Source organism: Sinocyclocheilus grahami, unplaced genomic scaffold (assembly GCF_001515645.1).
Source record: "Sinocyclocheilus grahami isolate Dianchi unplaced genomic scaffold, SAMN03320097.WGS_v1.1 scaffold66.1, whole genome shotgun sequence".
Lineage (NCBI taxonomy): Eukaryota > Metazoa > Chordata > Actinopteri > Cypriniformes > Cyprinidae > Sinocyclocheilus > Sinocyclocheilus grahami.
This window is the reverse complement of record NW_015505245.1, coordinates 760,970-784,497: the sequence shown is the minus strand read 5'-3', so window position 1 is coordinate 784,497 and position 23,528 is coordinate 760,970. Positions and strand designations below refer to the sequence as shown.

Here is a 23,528-nt window from a genome sequence, read left to right as displayed (position 1 = left end):
CTCTTGAAAATGTTAGCGCGAGTGAGAATCTTCGCAGGACGAGAGATGGCAGCGTTTAAGGTAGAGTACTTTTCTTTTATTTGCAGCACTTTTAGTGTTTTATTGCTTTATGGCCTTCTCGCAGTTGGGTAGCAGAGGCACATTTGTCGGGTTTTATGGTTGCTTTGACAGTAAGGGTAGCTTTTGGGAACCGGTTGTCGTGTGTTTGTGATAACTTCTAGGTGTGTGCCATCACAACTAAAGTGGTAGCATGTTTTCCTTTTCGCCTTGGATTAACGCATCTGTAGCATTGTTACATGGTGCATTTGTGGGTGTTGGTGCTGAAGTAGTATGGAGTGCAAAAAAGAAAAAAAAAGCGAGCGTCTGTTTGTCCCTTCGTGTGCGCGTGAACGCGCATGTGTGTCTTATATCAACACTGTGAATATGCATGAGTTGCAATGTGCCACATACACATGCAATATGTAAGACACCTAAGTCTCCCAGCTGCGAATATGACATGCTGCCCTGATGACTGTTGTTAATGACACTTTATTTATTTTGCATATCACGTGTGTATGTCTTTCCCCACCCTAAAACGCATTTTTATTCCATCAGAGAGCTTGGGTGGCACACAGGTGCAAAGTGGCCGGTTTCGAGAATAAATTATTCGATGCTCTGTTGGTCAGACAGGAATGAAAAGCACCGAAGAGAATGTCTCGAGAGCAACTATTTGCCTAAAACAACGACTTGTAGCAAATTGCTTCAGTTACATGTTGTGTGCTTAGATGAGCACCAGTGCTCTGATACGGGCTCACCGCCATTTAACCCCTGCAAATCAATCTTTTGTTCGTATTGGAGAAAAGGCCAGTGGTTCTGGTTTACGGCTTTCGCCTCCCTCTGCGAACCTGTGTAGCATGAAGCGTGGCTAAAAAGACAAAAATATAGAAACTGATATTGAGGGAAGTTGAGGGATGACAGAAAAAAATCGATTCTTGCAGCAGGCAGGCAGAATGGGTTCAACTGGAGGACACGTTTTTCTGACCGATTAGGTCTGTTGCGAAGGCCCAGACTGACCCTTCTGAAACCCTTGACCCGACGCGGACAGGACAGCGCTACGTGTTACATGGTCAACAAAACCCTAGGGCGAGTTTGTCATAACAGCGCGGCCGGGGCACTGTAACCCGAGGGCACCGTGCTATCTCTTCACTCAGACAGTCTAGTAAACTATCGGGGCCCTTAAAACAACAGCAGCCGTGGCCTTGCAAAGACCCATCCTTAAACATCTCTCCCGTCTTTTGGTTTGAGCAGCTTGTGAAAGGCCCGAATAGTCACCATGCGTGTCAAGACCTGTAATATGCACACCGCCAGATTACTTTACGATTTCCTTTCTATGTATTTCAGTAGCTGTAACACTGTGAGGGAGGCCAAGAGGGTCTTCCGCTCCAGAAATATGACGGCTATTTTGTGTGACAACGCCTCGCATTGTATCATATAAGCCCCCTCCTTCTTGCTCTCCTTGTTCTACTCCCTCCTTCAAGATTTGTTGGAAAGCTCGCCGCTTGGCCTTGTAACGCTGATGTGATGGTGTGGTGCCTGTTTTAGCTCACGCCGCTAATTGCGAAACAAATAGCCCTCGCGCATTGCTGAATTATTATTGTGAAAAGCCACGGAGCGGAGGTCAGCACCGCATAGTCACAGAGATATATGGCCCGCGCGCGCCAGCTTTGTGGGCCTGGGCTGAGAGCCTGTGTGTGTGTGTGTGTGTGTGTGCGTGCGCATCTGTGTGTTTTAAAGAGACACATATTAAGTAAGGCAAATCACCATTGTTAACATTGCCAGCAAAACGCAACCCCTCCCTTTTCTGCTGCATAACTAATCTACTATTTCATCAATATTACTGTACTATTACCGAACTCCATCTACACATGGTCTACTACAACTATTTAGTAAATATGTTTAATCTCTTGTTTTCAAAAAATGCAGATTAGGCGTACATTTAGTTCTTTAACTCTCCGTATCTCTCCAACCGGGCTCCTCTTCATTCGATATTAATATTTAACTAACTGAATGGTTGCTGCGATACAGATTCCATTATTTCCTGAGATAGCGAAGAGTAATGAGTGAGCTCACTAAAGAGGAATATTCAGGTGCTTTATTTGTTACTCTTGGCTTCTGAAAACGTGACTTCTCATTTAATGTGCAACTAACAGCTCGCGCATGCTGCAGTTATTCCTACTGCACATTATAGTCATAATGATTAGGTTCGCTGATAGCACGTGAAAATATCTAATACATTATTATTTTGATTAATACAATTATTGTTATTGCTAATAATATTTTTTTTAAGACGCTACATTTTAAACAATATTTGGGTTAATCTAAATCCTTTCCCTGATTGCAGTTTAATAACAAACGAACCTGACACATGGAAAACGCACGTTTACCTCAACAAGCAGCTGTCCTGCGAGTCTCCCCATCAAAGAATATATATTTTTTAAAGGCACTACGCCTTCTGCCGCTTTTGACAGATTTACAGTCCCCAATAAAAGAGAGTATGCTCAGTGCCGTAAATCAATCTCAGCCGCTCTGTATAAACCTAGCCTTTAACCAAACGTTCTGTTTACTTAAGCGCCTGTAAAATCTGGGATATTCATTGACTGATTTTTTCTTTATAATTTGAGCTCTCTCTTTTCGTCTTCTTCTTCTAATAATAATAATAATAATAATAATAATAATAATAATAATAATAATGTTGATTATTATCAGTACTGTTGATCTTGCTGATGCACGTTTAGTAAATTACCACTATTAAAGAAATATGCAAGTAATTTATTACTTGCATTGTAAAAAGCTGGCGACACAGAATATATTAATAGACAGGTCTCGAATTTTAATATAATTCCTATCCCATTTTTGGACGTTTATTTTAAAGATTCGGTTTCTAGATGTTTGTTTTTCGTTTGAACTTAGATGATTAGAAATCAAGAGAAAACAAAAAGAAATACGGAGTTTAACTCTATTCCCATTGTCCTAAAATAATTTAAAGACATGCACGAACAAAACAATCGCATTGTACTTTCAAATGATTTTTGTTATTGGGTACTTTTTTATTTCTGTTTTGAGCATTGCTAGCATGCATGCACTCCCAGTTTTTCATTTTTTAATAATTAAAAACTGAAATACAGACCTTATAATATATATTTTTTAATAAACCTGAAAAATATATCGTGATTCATTCTTAAAGTCACATATTTTAAAAGCCCATGTGTAATCGTTATCCATTTGGGAATCACACAATTTAATTGTATTCTTACAAAGCAGTCAACAGAGTCACATACATACATGCTTTAATCTTGATAGACAATGGTGCTTAATGTTAACATTGATATAATTCACATATAGTTCAAATACAAATACAAATATATTATATGTATTTGTTTGTATTTACACCGCCACAACTATCTTGCAAATGAGAAAATGCATGGACTGAATTGCACTATTGCGAAGAAAATCGCAGAGGTTCAGTTGCACATAAAGCTTATCTTTATTGCATTTACATTCTTTAGCAAATAGTCTAATTGCATTTGATAAAAACTGCTGCGAAGCTGGCTACACTTTACTCGCGCGTCTTATTCGTTCCTTCGAGCTGTTTTGATTTAAATTAGCTATAGAAAAGACGGTGCAGATTCTTTGCTAGAATTCTTGGAAGCACAACAGCAAGTCAGCCTATTGTTTGACCTTCAAAGTCTCTGTACTGCTCCGTTTCTTTTGACTCAGCCCCAGGTCTATTGTTTGCTTTTTCCCTCAGTGCTGTGCAGAAGGGCATCCTACCATTGTTGCTTATGGCTCGCGGCAGGGTCTCCAAAAGAGATTTTTCTCCCCTTTATCTGTCGCATGCTACCTGTCTTTGCACAGCCTAAGAACTCCAAAAAATATTAATAATAATAATAATAATTCAAAAAAAAAATAATAATAGCAGCTTGATACCTGAATGTGGATACATTTGGGCGAAATCAAACATCTACAAAACTACCAACTTGTTACAAAGGTGCTCTCTGCATTGGAAATGTTCGAGCCGTTAAACTGACTTAATTTCGATAAAATGTCATAAACGCGTGGTTGTAGTGTTAAATAAGCTGGCAAAGAATCAGTGATGAAAATTGGGTATGTGATATCAGTTGTAATGCCAACAGCCATTCATCAGAGTGCTTGTTATCGTAAGAATTTCTTCACAGAGAGAGAGAGAGAGAGAGAGAGAGAGAGTCTCTTTTTTATTTATCATTATTTAATGTATATTCAAAGTAGTGTCACAAAGAAATCAAACAAGAAATCAATATAATATTAAGGACAATATTTTGACTTGGAAATCATCGCAAAGTAGAAAAAACTAAAGGAAATATGAAACGCTGATCACAAATGTTAGCTATTTCACAGGAACATGACTGAATACGCAACTAATATAAGTAAACAAAAAACATTTTAATAAAAAAATGTCTGTAATAAAAATACTTAGGCGTATAAAAGATAGAAAACGTGCACGCAAATGAACCCATTATAATTATCTATGCATAGCATATAGGTTACCATTTACCACATACAAGCTCGTGCCGTAACAAACTTTTTTCTTTACCTTTGTCCTGAATAGTATGAAGAATTTCATTTTACGAATAAAAAGGACAGAACAGCATGTAGTGTAGCTGTGGAGTGTTGGGTCATAGTAATCCCGCGAGCGTGCAAGCCGTGGTGCCCCCATCCCCCTCCTGGTCACGTGATTCATTAAATAATTAATGCAGTGGTTGCAGAATAGATATGTATTCGTCAGGAATATCGCAGACATGGTCTCCTAGTGTCTGACGTGAAATTCAACTGTCCTTTTAAAAACAAGTCCTATAGCGGAGCGAAAAAAAAGCACAGGCAGAGACCCTCACAGAGGCTGCAATGAAACAAATTTGGACGGGGGAGCGTCTCACCGTGTGAAGCTTGTGAGTATACGAGGGAACGGGGAACGCCACTTCGACCGCCGCCACCGTTCCAGGCTTACCCGACTCCTTATTTGCTGTTTTGTGGTGTTGTGGTAAATATCGTCCAGAAATACTCATCCTCGCCATCCCTTGTCATCATGCATGTATGTCTCACAAACCCATTCCATCGTTTAAATTCAGATGCCAACAGGAGTGATGCGACATGTCATAGCATTACACCGTGATCTATTCATATCATGTATATATATTTTGAAAAGCAGCGTGTTACTCTTCTTTTCTTCACCGTCCCACATAAACCATCTTTCTCCCTTCCTTTGCATGTCCCCCTCTCTCTCTCCCTCTCTGTACCGTCTTTTCAGCCAGCTACTTCGCTTGATTTATAGTGATATGCGTGTCAGCGGCAGCGGGGCTGCCATTGTGTATTTGTGAGGGAGTTGTGTTGTTTATGGCCGTCTGCGCGATAAATCATTTCTCTTTGAAAATGATGGGCGAGCGACGATATGCGGGAACGAGGAAGAGATTCCCGGATTACCGTTTAGGCTCGCCGACTTTCTGTTTCGAAAACGGCCCGCGAACCCTTCGCTTTTTCCCTCTCCCTTCATCTTTAAGCCCCCCAAGTTGATTATCGCGAACGATTTACGACAATGGATCAGCGACTAATATGAAGGCTAAGTAGCTGCAGGTCTTCAGTTACTGAATATGCAATTACCAATTAAGGGAAGATTTGTTTAAATTTGGCAAAACGGGAACGCCTCGACGCCTTGTAAATCTCATAAAAGTGTCCGCGCCCGCCAGGAAACTCATAGCCAGGGGTCTCATACCTGGGCTGCAGCTGTTTTCTTCATGGTGTAAAAACCTAATTGGAGCACTTACTGAGCAGAAAGGGGTAGCTACTGATTTAGTTTATTCTGAACTAGAACATTGACAGAGCTTGAATTGCCTTTAAGCAAGAGGGTCACGGACTAGCCTTTTAGACACAAAGATTATATTTTTTCCTCAAATTCCATTTTTTTTTTGTGGGACAATATTGCCTGATTTAAGAGTAGGCTTTTTTGATTTGCCTGAGTACAGAAGGCTTTGATAGCCTTTTCATTGTTACAACCCATTATTTTTCTTACAAGTGATTTCAATACTGTGAAAACTGAAGGATAGCACAGAAATCTGCCTCATTGGCTGGCATGCTATTTGAACTGGATTCCCCCCCCCCCTTATCTGCGAACGAGGAGGAGGCTTGTCAAGTGAGCGACTTTACCTGTAGTAAATCTTGTTTATTACTAATGTTATTTCGTAGAGATGGCAATAACTGTGCAATGCACATGCAGAAGACGACCACAAACAAAGAGGTTAATCGATCTTTATTATTTTATTCACACAAATATAAAAACATGCACTTATTGTAATCTATGGGTTTAAGGTAAAAATAAAACTATAACTGATATTGTTACTGTTAACAGCAATAAATGAACAGCAGGAATAATAATAATCATCATCATCATAATCATAATAGTAATAATAACAACATCAACAACAACCTTTTGCTTTATAGCATTGCCATTGTTTTATTCCCCTCCTCTCCACATGGGAAATACAAACCTTTGTGTAGCAAAATTAGAATAACTCCTTGGCTCCTATCAAATATTAATGGGCACACCGGCATGGCAAGCACGTTCAAAATGTATAATTCCAGCAGCGCTCCTTGTTGCCGGGCGCTGTGTCAAAAACAATATCCGAGCTCATTTTGGAGGATGCGCAGGGGGCGAAAAGATGGGACATTTTTTCGTGCAGGGACTCGCCAGGCGGATCTCATATCTGATTTCACGTGTTTAGTGACAGCAGAGGTTGAATAAATGATTCAAAATGCCAGTCAGTTTGGATAGACATTAAGAGTCCCTATTTCTATGCAGAAAAAAAATAGTTGTTCATGTGTAGTTATACAATTAGGTTTATCACACAAGTTAGTGATATAGATTAAATAACAATTTAATAAAATTAAAAATTAAATATAAACCTTATGTTTATTAAATAATTATTAAAATATTACATGTATAATTGTTACGTTTTAAATCTTAGTATGCCAGTCGTACAAATTACGAGTAATGTAAGTATCAGCATTAAAATCGTGGAGTAAAACTATTTAAATGCCCATAAAGAAAGCAAACCCAGATAATTGTACATCAATTTATTTTGCGTTTAGATAATTCTATGAAATGGATAGGCCTGTATAGATGACTGGAGATGCTTGTTGGCCTTTTTTCTTTTTATCAGACAGTATTCCGATAGTTCATCACTAGCAAGATTCCTTAGGCTTTGGATTGGATGTCGGCCATATTGTCCTCTTATTGCATCCAAATGTACACTAACAAGATGGAGCGATGTATAAACTAAGCTGCCGTTTCGCAATTTAATCTTTAAACCTTCTATCATTTTGACTAATTTAAAGCAAACATTCCCACACTTGACAGAGCAGACATAAACGCAATACAACTCAAATGTATAATAATAATAATAATAAAAATATTTCGGCATGGCTAAATTAGAAAACGCACCCCGTTTTCTGTGGAATGTATTTGCAGTAAATAAACACATAAAATAAATGTCGTCTAAACGACATACCACTAAACGATCATAGTTGGATGTTCAACGATTATAGTTGTGTTTTCGCTATCACTAAACAATCGCTCAACAATCATAGCAAATACTCATCTATCACTAAGCATGGTGACTGAATGGAATCATGTTTTTGGTTCCATACGGAATCTTGTAGCCCCTTTGTCTTTCATTGGATTTGTAATTTTAATTGGGCCAGCAGTAGCAGTTGTATGTAGCTACGATTTCTTTTAAGTTAGCTTAGGTGAGTTTTCCAGGTGTTTCCCCTGTCTCCTAATGCACGAATAATTACCCATTTGGAAATAAATCAATATCAAACCTCTCTCTTATTCATAACGGTCTACACAGAGCAACGATTGAAAGCACATGAAAAATGAGCAGAGAAACGCTATCCAGTGGCTACATACTGGATTTTCATCCATTTGAGGAGCGCGATAAGAGAATTCAGCCGGAAATGTTCGAGCCAGCGTCTGCCTTTTTATGCGGTGGCTAAGAATAGCATGGATACTATCATCACACTTTTAAATAGTTATAATTGAACTTCCGTCTATGTCTGCTCGGTGTGTGTGAGAGCACGCGCCTGTTGTTTTCTGCTATCTCTGCGTGGGTAGTGTACAAACTAGCACACAAAAGCATCGAAGAACGAACGCCAAGTGCAGTGACTTGAAGGTTTGCAGTGTAAGGCTATTGAATGCAGGCAACATGCATTAGGGCAAAGCTAGCAAAACAAAACCGACTGAAGCTACCACATGAAAGACTGCGCAAGATTATTTTTGTAAACTCGAGAAAGCGTAAGCATCGCGCTTTAGCTATTTATTGGAATTTGGCATCATTCCCTTAAAATGAAAAAAAGGAGACAAGAAACGTGTTGGATGTCGACAGGGAAGGGAACAATTATCGGAATGAGGTTGACCGTGTTCGCCCTTGCCGAAGCCTGCAGGTTGCAATAACCATATGGCCCATGTGTTGGCCCCGTAGCCGTGCAGTCCCCTATTGGACAAACGAACCCCGTTGGCTTCTCCACCCTGTGTGTCCTGTCTGTCCACTGGTTCACTAGTTCACCGTGTCAATCCACCCTGCTCCGCGCAAGCAGCGAGAGGCAAGCAGACAGCTTGAGGCTAGAGGTGGAATCTTTTGCCTGCTGGTGAGTGGTGCTCCAGAGCAGTCACACGCCAAGACTCAGAGCCTGGGGTTCGGCTGAAGGAAAAACGAGCTCCCGGAGTATTGGGGTTGTGGACGCCTGGAGTGCGCGCGCATTAACAGTTCCCAGCGCGCCTATGAACGCTTTGATCCACAAAATAGACTCATTTTGTTTTATGCAAACGTTTAAATCGATAAGGAAGCTATAAAACTTTACCTTCTCGCATCGAGCAACCATTTATATACACCTATAAAAAAATCCTTGCAGGGCAGTCAATCGGTTCCGTCGTTTTGCGTAAATATTCCAAAAACAAATACCCATCTTCGGCGGAGAGATCGGGAGGAGTGCTGGATGTCAGGTAAGATTTGCAAGCTTCGAATGATGCCGCATGCCTGGACTCTTCCTTGTGTCCCGAGCTCTTCTGCCGACAAGTCATTAATTATCCGTTGTGTGACCTAGAGTCATCCCTGGGTGTGCCCGACTTCGAAAACTTTTTTCTTTGTTTTCTAACAACCGGAGACACTTGCTTTAAACTGGTAACCGATGAGGGCTACAAGTTGGCTCATTCCCCACATACCTCACTGCTTTTCTTAGCCTGTAGTTCTGCATTTTTTAAACTTTTTTTTAAATCGACGTTATACCTCATAAGTTTCCTCATGAGTTAGCCTAATTTCTCAAATGCTCATTGATTGGAAAAGTGTGGAGATTCGCGCAGAGGCCTGAAAGTGTAAAAAGACGACAGATTTATGACCTAAACAGAGGACTGCTTATTCTACTAACAGCTTCTAATTTCGACCTTTGTTTTGCTCTCCACTGAACGCGCCACAGGTATCCCAATACCTGTAGTAATAATTGTTATTATTTTTCAATTTTACTGCTTGTAAAACGACTGGTGTCCCTAAAACCTACAGTAGACGCAAGCTGTCAAAGGAATTGAGGAGCGGCTAATAATTCAAATGTTGGCCTCAAGGTAGACGGCTATATTGAAACATAATATCTCCTCTGTGTTCCCAGCTCCTTGGTCGTTTAAACGTGGACTTTTTAAAGAAAGAAAATAAATAAATAAATAAATATATAAGCCAATAAATTAGCTTAGCTCGAATAACGTGTGCACAGTTTACAATCGCCAAACCGTGTAGTGATTTTCATAAATTTTAATACAAATATATATATATATATATGTGTGTGTGTTTTTGTGTGTGTGTGTGTGTGTGTATATAAATTAATTAATGCGATTATAATTAATTGATTTAGGAGACTACAAAAAATTATCTTTTAAAAAATATCTCTTGTAAAATGCAACTCTTTCGTTTATTATATATTATATTATTTGTCCTTTTTAATGATAGAAGACGGGAAAATGGCTTTTATATTATAGGGACAAATAAATAATATAATTAAATGTCAACAAACTTTGACTATAAATCACTTAAAGGTTCTGACACAAATGTTTGACATCAAACAAGTGAAAAGTACATTGTTACTTGCAGACATATGCACCAAAAGGTACTACAAGCTCAGAAAACAGCCTTCTGAGTCAATCTGCGCGCTTTGACACATTTTGAAAAATCTCTTCTCTAAGTACTTTTGGTTTTGTTGTTGTCTTGGTGGTCGTTTGCCCAAAACAGAAATCGTGACCAGCGGTTTCCGTGAACTAGTGTACAGGTCTGAATAAAACCACAAAAGTCTAAGTGGATATAATTTAATTGATTTTATAATAAATCACTGACAGTACAGAGAGAGGACCAGTTAGAGAGAGCAATTTAAAGTACAGTGTGACTGTCAATAGGTCATAAAGCTTTTTTTATGTATATATTTTTTCCCCCCAAGTCTGAATAGTTTATTGCTGTCATAATTATAACAGTCTGTGATTTTCATGGGCACCAATACTGCAATGGTGTGTGGAGTTATGCAATTTACGTAAGCGCGTATTTAAACGGCGACCAAAAAAAGATCATTCAACGACTGATTTAACTTATCTTTTACTCTTAAATTTAAAACCAGATCCAACTGCAACTGTTTCTCTTCTAAAAGGGTGCAATTTTATTTTCTCTTCTCATTTGTCAGATTTGTGAAGTTGGCAGTTTTGGGGACCCTGGGGGCATGGGCCTTGGTTGACCCAAAGACCCTGTCTCTTCCTCAGTCAGTGTCTTCATTCAAAAAAAGTTAAACATTATCCACCCTATGCACAGATGGTCCTTAAAAATTAACTTTGTGGTCAAAAAGCTGAAAGTTTCACTTTTTATATAAGACCATCTGAATGAGTACTATTAGAGCAAGGAGGGTTACAGGGCGTTGCGCAGTAATACATAATATTCGTTTCGTTTAGTTAGCCTTACCAGTAAGTCCACTTGGACGATATCTTAATCAAGGTTAAGCTTTACACCGGGTCAATTACACAATATATCATTAAGTAGTACAAACATAACATTTACACAAAGAAAACCACCTGACCCCACTCCTAAACAATAAATAAAGATTAATTCGCATATGAGAAAAAGTTCTTCCCGGTGCGCGTCTTTGTTGTGACCAATGCGCACGGGTCAGAAAGGCGAACCAGAAATCTTAAGTTGATGCTATATGCGTGGGTGTCAGAAACCAAGCCCCCTGCCCATTCACACAGCCTGAGAGAGCAGAAACGCCTGTAATCGTTTAAAGATTGGCCACAGAAGGCCTAACTTATCCAGCGGCCTCACACTAAAGTCTGTGGTGTTGAAAGTTGGATGTCATCCGCCAGACTGCAAGAGAAAAGAAGACATAGCTAGCCGCTCCCAGCTTAAAACAGCCTCCTCTCTCGGCATTTGGGTATGCTAAGTGTTCGAGCTCATTACTTTTCAAAGCACTGGAATCCAACGAACGGACTTGATGAAAGCTCACCATTTCTGTGATGGGAAGGCGATGTCAGTGTTTTTTGCTGGGTGGCACTCAAGAAAAACGAGGCAGAAGTCACTAATTGCGGACTCTAAATGAAAATGCATGTTTTTTTGTTGTTGTTCTTTTTGGGATTTATTAGACTATAGACTTTAAAAAGACATTCTGACGCATGCGTGTCACGTGAACGAGGGATTCAGGGCATTATTTTGGATTTGGGAAGAGGGCCCTTGAGGTATCGCACAGTCACTACTAACTCGCCAGTTCACAACCGCCTGGTAAATTACACAACAAATGGGATGAGGTCGGCTTTGCGCTGACTTCCAGAAGGTGCCATACGTGCTTCTCAAGAGCCTGTGGACGTACAGGACGGGAGATTAATGCATAAATATAAGACATTACAAGGGGATTCCAAAGTACCTCTGATTGATCATTAATCTGGTGAGTTATCGCACCTCCGCGGAAAGGTCAAGCTGCAAACCCAGTGCCAATCTGTCAAAGCCAAGCCGCGCGCCTCTTTTAGTTTCGCGTGTTTTTCTCTCTCTCCCATGTTCGGACTTACGTGTTGCATGCATATTTTTGAAACGAAGAACTATATTACAGATGGCTACGACCATGCAGAGAGGTGATGCAATATCCGAGGTTGAGAGGGATAATAAAGTTGAAAATATAACTGGTTTGTAAGTGAGTAGACAAGAGTTCACAGTGTGAACTATGCAATGCAAAAGTAGCTTTACTATATTTAAACGGTCTGACAAAACGAACACAATCTCCCACTGCCCGTGCATCCACTTAATATGCATTTATATAAATGATGCAGGAGCCCTTTGTTGCAGAGCCCGCAGTATTGAGCGCACGTGAATCCGGTTGTTGTTTCCTTTCGACCCTTCGATAGCCTGAACAATAATTATACGCTACTGGAACGCTTTCCGTGTAATAGAGGAGAGGCTGGTTCGGCTAAGCCGTTTCTCTCTGGTTGCTTTCGCTTCCATTTTACTCACTAAAAATTGGCTCATCAGCTCTTCTGGCTAGGAGCTGCCTCCTCCCTTTGTTCTGAGAGCAGCAGCGTTCCTGCTTGCTGGGGCACGAGCACCATTCACTTTATAGGTAACTTTAGGTTAGTCCAGCAAGGCTGCGGGTCGCTGGCGTGTTACCGGGGACGAATCGACCCAAAAATACCCGGACAGCGGTAGAAACGGGCCCGGGTGCTGGGAATGGAATCGAGCCAACGGCGTGCGTAAGTGCGGGGATGCAATAAATAACTTTATAGCGCTGTAGGCCGCAGAGTCGGGGAGGTCGGGGGAATCCTCGTTTTGATTTATGTGTTTGGGGTAGCTGTCACGAGCCGGCGAACGAAACCGTCCAACGTTTTTATTCCACTTTTAATAAGCGCTGCTATGCATACCAGCAAGGCCATATCATTCCATTTCTGTTCAGACCATCGCCTACTGTATATATCCATTTTCGGTCCTCCAGGGCACCCGTTTGGATTAAGGACTGTGTTTATCAAGTTTATGGGCGGATTTTATACCAGAATGGTGGGGCTCGCGCTTCATGATTTTCTCAATGTTCGCCGAACGTTGCATGTTATATTTAAGCATTTTCAACCTGTTTCGTAATTTGTATGATTTAGATGATGATTGTATTTTAAACGTTTAATGTTATTTTATTATTATTATTATAACTACTATTGCTATTATTAAGCTATTATTATTATTGTTGTTGTTGTTATGTCATTATCTGTTTATTAATTGTCTGGGGATGTTATGTAACTATAAATTATTAAATATTGCAGAACAGAAAAGTAGGCCATTCTTTTTCACAAGGCCAGGAGAGCTTGTTATGTTGTCAAACACTGACGAAGAAATGCAATTTAACTACAGATTTTCAGTATCACGTTTATTCCTTTATTCATCTGTATATTTTCAGTTTGAATAAGAGTTTGAATATCCATGATTTGGATTTTCAAATTACCCTTCCTGCTGTCAGTAAATCCGTTAGGAAGGCCAAAGGTTCTGTTTTAAATGATTAGAAATATCATACTTAATTCAATACATGTTGAAAATCAATAGAAGTAAGGGACTTTGGGATACAGCGTAAATATTTTCGTTGGCCTCGAATTTATCTCTGTATTCCCGAACATAATTTAAGGTTAACATGTCGGTCAACAGTGGCCAACCATCAAATTGTCTCCGAGGTCAATTTCTCTACATGAGGTCTGATGTTCTCTATTGGATTTTTGGCGACCCCGTTTTGATTGGATCTCTCCCTTTTCTGTCCCTCTACTTACAGTTCCTTCTCGTTATCAAGAAGTTGTATCCTTGCATAAAATCTAGAAGTGATAAAGGACAATATCTCGGTAAGTGATTCAATCTTTTTTGCGTTTGACAGTGATTTATACCCTTTGGTTATGTGTTTTGGGAAGAGATTATTTTCTTTTTTTTACATTTCAATTTTTTTAAACATTGGTATTATTATGAAATCTGAATTTATATTTTTACTGATTCAAATAATAAAACACATTTGAAAATTCGCATGCTTTATTAAAATGTTTTAATTTCAAAGACATTTTCATACAATGCAACATCAGAATTTTTAGTTGCAATAGCATGTAATACAGTTCCATACAAATGCATGTTTGATTACATATAATGAACCTAATTTTGATGGCAATTATACCTTTGCATACTGGGGGAAAAAAATTCATAAAAAATGTACAGGCCTCTATGCAATATGCTGTATTTATAGATGCGCATCTCGTGTGTGCTGCATCCACATTGTTTTTGAAATGTATACAAAGAATGTTGCCATTAGGAAAAAAAACAGTTCATGCTTAATTGAGACAGTCTATGAAATCTGCATTGCAGTGGTATAGCAGTATAGTGATTTGGATGGTGATTACGTACTTTTTTTTTTTTCATTTTTTGGGGCTGCTCATGCGTAACATTTATTTGCAGAGTCTTTGAAAAATTGCCTGACACCTTAAATAATTGCTAAGCAAACGGTGACTCGCAACTCGCAGTAGGTCCCACACTAAAATAACATTCACAACATGTTTTTGCCATGTAAATAAACATCCAAACAATAACATTAACAGCAGCTCATTAATTGTTTTGCCAAAAGGCTACTGGAGCTATTTGTTGTGTTGTTGTATGCCATATATTAATTTCAGGGGCACAAAAATCTGAAAAATATATATAAATAACATCCATTAATGCCAATTTTTTTAAAGACAAAATGTCGTATTAACGTAACACGATTTCCTGTTTAAATTGTTCATGTAATACTAATTGTAATTGACAATGCAAAACGCGAAAACTTTTTTTTTCTTTTCATCACTGTTCTTAAAAAAAAATGGAATTTTGTGGAAATGCATAAATGACGTTGCACAAACTAAAATACTCCATACAGCTGCGTAGAAAACGTAATCTGTATAATCTATACAATTTTAATAATTATTTAATGTCCTGTTTCAACACAGACATACATTAGACTTAAAATCTTTTTAATCGAACTCATTCATTTTAATTTAAAAAAGGAGTATCCAGGGATCCGCGTGAAGTAGGATAGAATGTCCCGAAGTATAGTTTTGTTTGTGGTTTCTCGAGATGTACATCCATGGAAATAATGCACCAAGGCTGTGGTGTTTTTTTTTTTTTTTTTGCTATTCCATTGGAAAAGAAAGATAAATGTAACATCCATCACCGCGCAGCTCAATATGCTGTCCTTTTTGAAAATTACCAATATGATTCCCAGTCCATGAAAACCAGCATGCCATAATCCGAACTGTAAAATTCGACCCACTGTCTGAAAATAACAGTTTGTAAATGTTTATATCACAGCTGAAAGATGGCGAAATGGAAGACTAGAAATTGTGTTTTCTGCATTTCGTTGCCTCAGCCCACGTGTTAGTTAATTAGTGCCCTTTTAAGTGGCTCCCCATTGGATCCTTTTAGCAAAGGTTGCAAAATAAGGAACAATGCCGTTTAGTAAAAAGTTGCAGACACCTACATTTTTGCCTTGTGCCTTCCTCCCACACCGTTGGTGATGCTCTCTATTCAAGCACCTAGAAGAAATGCATCTTTTTAAAGTTGCCTGTTTACAGCTGCCTGTGTATGGTGGAAGTCATAAATCTTACGTAGCCATAAACGACGGGGGTAGTGTCCTGAATAATAAAAATAGAGAGAGAGAGAGAGAGTAAGAGAGAGAGGGAGACGTGGTGTTTGGCTTAAGGAGAGAGAAGTAGCAATATCTCTTGAACACCTTCGTGGTGTTGTCCCCCCCCCCCCCCCTTTTCCCATTTTGCTCCCGCGCCGGCTTTCTTCCTCGTTTCCTTTTCGCGTTTTTCCGTTCTGTCCTCCATCCTTAAAGAATATGTTGATATTTTTGTCCTTTTAGTAGCCTACAGTAAAAACAGAAGAAACTCTCTTTTTACGTGCACGCGCCATCCATGATACTCGCAGAACTTGTGTGACCAGGACTCCACAGAGCTTCTTAATATTAAAAAAAAATCTTTCTTTTTTCTTTTTGGTGATTTGCTTTCACACCCCTCCCTCAGGTCTCAAGTCCGCCTGTTGTCTGTTCTCTTGTTCTTAAACCCCCACCTCATTGGTTTTTATATTTTGCGCATAAGTTATTATACTAGTTGGGTGTGTTGGCAGGGATGTGATGAAATATTAACAATACAGATAGAATGTTGTTTCTGCCTCAAGCTAGAGGCAAGCCAGCGCTGAGAACGTACTTCCTGGTAATTTAATATACACCGGTAGCGTAAGAGAGGGAGAGAAAAATGGGTCCTCTCTGCTATATTTGCCCATTAAACAATGTTACTACAGCATAATAGTTAAACCACACAAGTGAAAGAGACTCGGGAAAAAAAAACTCTTCAGCTTCCGTTATAGACACTTATCTTGTCCCGAGCGCCTGCAATTAGCATAAGTTTTCACTGGTGACGCTGTTTGATGGGGATTAACGCTTGCGCCTCTCACATCCAGCCTGCTCCGTTATTTCCAATAGCTGGAAAGGCCTGGTGTTGACTACATACAATAACCTAGCAAAGACGAGCAAATAATACCAGCAGACCCCGGGCCCCGACATGAGACGGGGAGATGTTACGGCGAGTCGGGAGCCCACCTCGGATTATGATGTTCAATTTTGCGCCGTGAGGAAAAGGCGAGGGGAGATTGAAGGCGAAATCTGAGGCCATTGTTATCTGCGAGCAGGGCGTACCAGTCGACAGGGCGGCCAGGAGCAGTGCTGCCTGTCCTTTTGCAGCCCCCTCGCATACCTCAGATCTTTCATGCTAGACCGTCTCCCCCTTTCGCGAGCCGAGGGGAATCGTCCAGCAGCGCCCGCACTCTGGCGCGGGGCAGCCGTGCTCGAGATACCCGGCGTTTGACGCGCGCTGTCTGGCTGGAATATCGAAACTGGTATGAGCTTTGGGCTTTTTATTGATTGCAGCGTGGCCGAATGTGGAAAATATGATGCCTGCCCGAGTGTCTCTCGTCAGAGGCTAAGGTAAGCTGGTCTGAAATAGGCTATCGGTTTGTGAATGGCGGTATGTGTGTCCTAGTGATTTATGACCGTATGACTCCAAACGCGGTTCAAGAAGAGTTCACAATGCTTTAAGCTTCCATTGATGCTGGAGCTTTCTTTCGCTACCTCTGAATAAATGCACCCCAGATTGTGTTATCTAGTCTAATTTTGGCTTTGTTACATAACAAAGGAAATCATTTCTGGGGGATGTTTGTTTTCATATATGGCTTTGGTAGAAAAGCGTGCGTTTCATTTTTCAAGACTGAGTTGGCGTTTTTACGCGAGCAAAAAAATGCGGTGGTTAAACGTCGGTATGAAATATTCAAATGATTTGAACGATTTCAGCAAATGCTTCGATTGGCACCAACGTGTGTTTTCATTTGATATTGAATTTGCACGTTCAAGGCCTATTCTTTCCGAATGCAAAGACTGTAGGTGTCTCTAATCGAAATATTTACTTACTATATTTTTGGGGGTTTATATGTAAGCTATCCTTTAGAAATTTACATAAATATCAGGTAACTTATTTTCGAATAGCAAAGAGGCGCCCAAGCAATGCTATGTTGTTTTTGTTGACGTTTGGGTTGGTCCTGCTCCTACTACGTCCGCTCTCGACTCCGTAATTGTGTTAGGTTTGGATCTACAGAAAAGTTGGTTATTGTGTTACCGTAACAAGAGGGCCAAGGCATTACGTGTTCCATTTAATGGAACTGCGATATGATTTCATATCTATTATGCCTGTTTTTATACCCCCCTCTTCCTCTCCCCTGTCTCTCCCCTGAACAATTCCTTAGAGTAAATGATTAGGATTCCGGCCGTCCTCTTCGAAGATAAATGACCGACATTTGTGACGTGTTGAGACGGAGTCGATGTCCAAAAGCTGTAGCTCATATTTACGCTTTATACAACAGAAACACAAACCTCTCCTCAATATTTACATATTTATTTCTAAATAATAGAATATTAATTGTAGGATTAGATATATATAATGAAGTACATTTTATAATCAGAAAGAATGATCTTTTCGAGAAAGACAAATTCACCGACTATCAGTTCATGTTAACAAAGGATTTTTTTTTCTTTACGAGTTGAGCTTCTACAATAATGTATTTATGATCCACGAAGCTTATAATGTTGGTTCAAAATGTCATGGCATATTTCAGACGCTTTTCCTTTTGTTTTTAAACAAACAAAAGAAAAAAATACACATATTGTTTTAGAACAATCTAATGTCAGGATGATTAATTCTGATAATATTTCAAAACCACATATGCTATTTTGTGGAACACTTTACTGCTATTGTTATTATTATTATTATTATTATTATTATTATTAGATAGATAGATAGATAGATAGATAGATATACTTATAAACCAGTATAATGTTTTATTTGATCAAATTAACATTTTTGTCTTTTTTTGTATTTGATTTTCGCAACAAAAGCAAATAATTAAATTAATAAACAAGCATAATACGTTAAACAGAGTTTATGTAAAACAGGCCTTCGTTACATTTGTGCATGTCATGCATGTGTATGTACCCATCGAAATATAACACAGCATTAAAATACCAATTTAGTCTTCCCGTCATTCTAGTACATATATGTAGCATTTATGGTAATATACACATAACTAATTTTAAATTAAAATTGTAGCTATGGAGGAAGGACACGGCATAATTAGAAAAAGTATATTGCCCACTGTGAAGTGAACTTGCAAGTATCTGTTAAAACAAAAGCCACAGTAGTCCTCCTAAAACATCTTACGCAATCTCTTGGCTTTCCCTTAGTCTTTTTTAATAACATTTACTACCCAGGCAGTGAGTGAGAATAAATGCCAGGTGCCTGTAAGTGTTTGAGTGATCGATTTCGCCCGGTCCTCTTAGCAACCCCAGAGCCAAGCTGCGAGGTCTTGAGCTTTTTAAAGGGCTGGATTTGTCTATTTCGGTCCAGCGACCATTATGAATAACACCAACCGAAGCTTCCGGTGAAGCTTTCCCTATGCGTTCATAAAGACCAGCAACAAAGTTAAAGAAACACAATGCCGGTTTGTCAGGTTTTAATGTTGCCCAAATACGTTTGTTTGTAACTGGAGAAAGCCCTCCAAAGATGGCCTTTGTGTCGGAAGCAAGAGCTCTCATATGTCCGCAGAGCTCGCCTGTATTGTCCATATTTGTTTTCTCTTTTAATAACGCTGTGCTGTCTTTTATTGTGTATTCAATCCTGTTTTAATTGAAAAAAATGATATATATATATGAAATGTTTACACAATATCAGAAGCTCAGAATGGAGCCCTAGCTCAGCAATGATCTTGGCCAGTGATTTCTAACATCAACATTTTATAATAGGAGAGAATTTATTTATTTATACTTGCATATCAGAAATAACAACAACCACAACACAAAACATTTATTTAAGGGACAGAAGCATGATACATCTGTAATAAAAAGTGCAATTTAAATAACATGCAATAGAAACAAAAAATTTATGAAACAATTTTGATGAAATGTAGTCTTCCAGTTCTAACCCTTATGTGTGGTTTGTTAGGATGTGCACAAGAGAGAAAGTGGGGGGGGGGGGGTCATGGCGTCTTTCAGTGCAGTAAGATGGATTTACCTCGCACCCCTCTTATTATGTGCCTCTTATAACCTTTCAGGTCAGCTTCCAAGAGGCCATTGGAAAGAGACCGTCACGTGACATCTAGTGCCAATGTTCTTCCAGAAGGTCGTCAGGACCCTGGTAGCCGGTAACTTGATTTTTGGAAATGCAGAAAACGACCTACTACGACAACTCGACACTTTTCGGAGGATACTCGTACCAGGGGGCAAACGGTTTTAGCTATGATGCCCCGGCACCAGCCTTCCAGAACTCAGTGCATCTTGAGGGTGACTACCAAAGGTCTGCATGCTCCCTACAGTCGCTCGGCACCAGCGCACCCCCACAGCCTCAGCATGCCAAGACGAAAGAGCTTAATGGCAGCTGCATGCGGCCCAGTCTGCCACCGGAACACCACCCACCCCCCCAGGTTTCCCCTCCTCAGAACGCTGTAAACGTTGCTGCCTCAAATGCCACCCAGCAGCCAGGCGGCAGCGGCGGGGCCGGCAGTGGGGGCACGGCCAAATCGTCATCCAAGTCATCCTCTCTGGCCCCAAACCCTGCTCTCGCGAAGCATATATTTCCTTGGATGAAGGAGTCACGTCAGAACACCAAGCAAAAAAACAGCTCCCCTAGTGCAAGCTCAGCTAACGGTGTGTTTGCCAAACCCACTCTTCTCTTCTCTTCTCTTCTCTTCTCTTCTCTTCTCTTCTCTTCTCTTCTCTTCTCTTCTCTTCTCTTCTCTTCTCTTCTCTTCTCTTCTCTTCTCTTCTCTTCTCTTCTCTTCTCTTCTCTTCTCTTCTCTTCTCTTCTCTTCTCTTCTCTTCTCTTCTCTTCTCTTCTCTTCTCTTCTCTTCTCTTCTCTTCTCTTCTCTTCTCTTCTCTTCTCTTCTCTTCTCTTCTCTTCTCTTCTCTTCTCTTCTCTTCTCTTCTCTTCTCTTCTCTTCTCGACCGAGACAGATGTTGGCCAACATTATAAGCTTGAAATGGGATACAATGGGGGTGGGACTAAATCAGACCATGCTCATTTAATATGTTTTCAATATTTTTTAGCGATTGGATGTTTAACAAGGGGACAGGCCGGTCTATTTCAATGTATTGTACAACCAAAATAATTCTCAGAATTTGTGATGATTATATGATTACACACTCTGAATATTTCTGACTATGAAAGCATCAGAAGATTTAAAAAAAAATCAGTACACAAGGATTATTGTTCAGATTTTAGATAGCAGCAATGCCACATCACTTGTCATACATAATTATCGTGTCCAGATAACAGAAGATTTATCCCACAAGCCTCTGAATCTGCATGTAGAGGTTTCTATCGTCTTAATCCTCCCTGTAAACCATTCAAAAGACAAACCATGTAGCAAACACACCGTTGCCTAGTGCACAGTATGAATCTGGCCCTGGGCTTTAGTTGTAATATGATTTACATACACAAGGTCAATGTTAGGGCATGCGTCTCTTAATAAATGCCAAAGTTATGAAGTGTTGACAACCAATATCAGGGGGATAAGTTTTTCATGGCCGGCTTTATTAGTGGGAACGATGCATTCAATTTCCGTGTGGAGTAATTATGTTTTATTTCATTCTCACCCCAGCGGAGAGCAGCGGTGGTGAGAAAAGCCCTCCGGGTTCTGCAGCTTCCAAGAGAGCACGCACTGCTTACACCAGCGCTCAGCTGGTGGAGCTCGAGAAAGAGTTTCACTTTAACCGATACCTGTGTCGGCCGAGGCGCGTGGAGATGGCCAATCTGCTCAACCTTAGCGAGCGGCAGATCAAGATTTGGTTCCAGAACAGGCGGATGAAGTACAAGAAGGATCAAAAGTTGAAAGGCATCGGCTCGTCCTCAGGGGGGCCGTCCCCCACAGGAAGCCCACCTCTCCCAATGCAGTCCTCAGCTGGTTTCATGAACTCTATGCACTCAATGGGCAGTTATGATGCTCCCTCCCCACCATCTTTTAACAAGCCCCATCAAAATGCATACGCCATGTCAACAGCCTATCAGAACCCAATGAAAGGTTGCCCCCCCCAACAGAAGTATGGAAACACTGCACCGGATTATGACCCACACGGGCTACAGGGTAACAGTGGCACCTATGGGACACCAAACATGCAGGGTAGCCCCGTGTATGTGGGAGGTAGCTATGTTGATGCCATGCCTGCCACTGGGCCTTCTATGTATGGCCTCAATCACCTACCACACCACCAGTCGGCAAGCATGGACTACAACGGTGCCACACAGATGCCGGCGAACCAGCACCATGGACCGTGTGACCCACATCCGACATACACGGATCTGTCTGCACACCATCCTTCTCAGGGTAGAATCCAAGAAGCACCCAAGTTGACTCATCTGTAGCAGGTTTGGACAAAAAAAAACAAAAAACAGGAAAAATAAAGAAAAAAACGAAAGGAAGACAAGACGAAACAGACTAACCCATGGGGCGATGCAATGGGGTTGAAAAAGATGATCCAGTGGTTTCTTGCCATGACTAGAGCACCGGTTTGTGTCAATGTTGTCCTTCCATTCATACGTGAACATACCTGAATTTAGTATCCATAGGTCTAAATACCCCTTTAAAATGACACACTTCATGAACAGTGGCTAGTTTACGCCAAGGAATAGACTGTCTAGCTGTATGACCTCATTATATCATCCTAAATGTTTGTGTACTTCTTCAGCATTATCGCTGCATTCCTCACACTTTGGAGGGCGGTACGGTATAGCTTACATTTAAACTTACTGGTGCAAGAAAACCACTGGATTGTTTTCGTCCACCACCCTTATTTCACATACCTCTTTTTTTAAACGTCTCAAAAAACCAGTCGATTTTTTTATTAACTTGTTCCCAAAACAGCAGTAGACTGGCACCTTGTCTTTAGCAAGACACGGTGATCAAGATATTCATCTCTTTTAAGTCCGTTTTACACTATGCTACCTATCACTATTAATGAGAAGTGAATAGAATTTTGTTATGGCTTTGACAGGGTAAAAGAAAAGAGTTGAGAATACTAGTAAATTAAAGTTCATTTCCTCGTTCTCAACTCGCTGCCCCTCCCTCTCCCTCATACTCCTTCCCCAGTTCTTTATCTTTCCCAATCTTTGGGTTCGCCTACATTAGTCCAAACTAATAAGAAAGGCCCACATTTTCTCATTTCTTGACTTAACGTGGAAACAGGGTATATTTGAACAAAAATGCATGTCCGGGAAACCAAGCTACGGCGCAGACGTCTTTGTTTACGCCTAATGCGCTCTCGTCTGGGCATCATTGAGTTGCACTTAGAGTTTACATTTAATGGGTGAGGAAGAAAAGTAAATCTTATTTTGAATCGGAAGACCTTCAATCAGCGTCTTTCGCTAAGTGTGTTCAAGTGAACATTCATAAATATATATTTATTTGTTATAGCCAGTTTAAATACTTTCTTTTTTGTATTATTTATCCCCATGTATTTATATCGATAAAAATGTACTTTTTTAGTATCTACCTGTTATAAAAAAGACGCTGTGTTCTTGTCATTGTAACAAATTAATTTTTAGTTCTTGTATTTTAGAGATATGTAGGTTTATGCTATCCTTGTATAAATAATGTCTTGATTTATACAGGGGGCGCAAGAACGGAATCAAACCGTTCCCGCATAGTCGAGATTTAGACGAAATATAGCGAAACAGTTTGAGAACTTCATTTGTCCTTTGTAACTACTTTTATTTCCTTGTTAAGAGTTGGTTGTTGAACAATTCTTTAATAAAATGTTATGTTATTCATTTCCACTCTAGAAGTTCATGAGTTTACCAAACAGACTCAAACGAATA

The 23,528-nt window shown here is 39.9% G+C and overlaps 1 protein-coding gene across 2 annotated transcripts; it reads left to right on the top strand.

Annotated features, from left to right (window-relative positions):
• On the top strand, positions 1–23,528 carry LOC107585040 (homeobox protein Hox-B3a-like). Of its 2 annotated transcripts, XM_016271872.1 has the most exons (4): positions 1–60; positions 13,873–13,939; positions 19,770–20,361; positions 21,316–23,528. In XM_016271872.1, the coding sequence occupies exons 3-4, from the start codon at positions 19,878–19,880 to the stop codon at positions 22,074–22,076; spliced, it is 1,245 nt and encodes a 414-aa protein (XP_016127358.1). In that variant the 5' UTR covers positions 1–60; positions 13,873–13,939; positions 19,770–19,877; the 3' UTR covers positions 22,077–23,528. The 2 variants fall into 2 exon arrangements, with proteins under 2 accessions (XP_016127358.1, XP_016127359.1); XM_016271873.1 differs by lacking the exons at positions 1–60; positions 13,873–13,939 and adding an exon at positions 17,045–17,097.

What these genes read in the sequence shown, in the direction of transcription:
- LOC107585040 (XM_016271872.1), top strand. Translation starts at nt 19,878, where the DNA reads ATGCAGAAAACGACCTACTACGACAACTCGACACTTTTCGGAGGATAC. An exon ending in TAGTGCAAGCTCAGCTAACG is followed by an intron (nt 20,362 to 21,315) that starts GTGTGTTTGCCA and finishes TTCTCACCCCAG; the next exon opens with CGGAGAGCAGCGGTGGTGAG.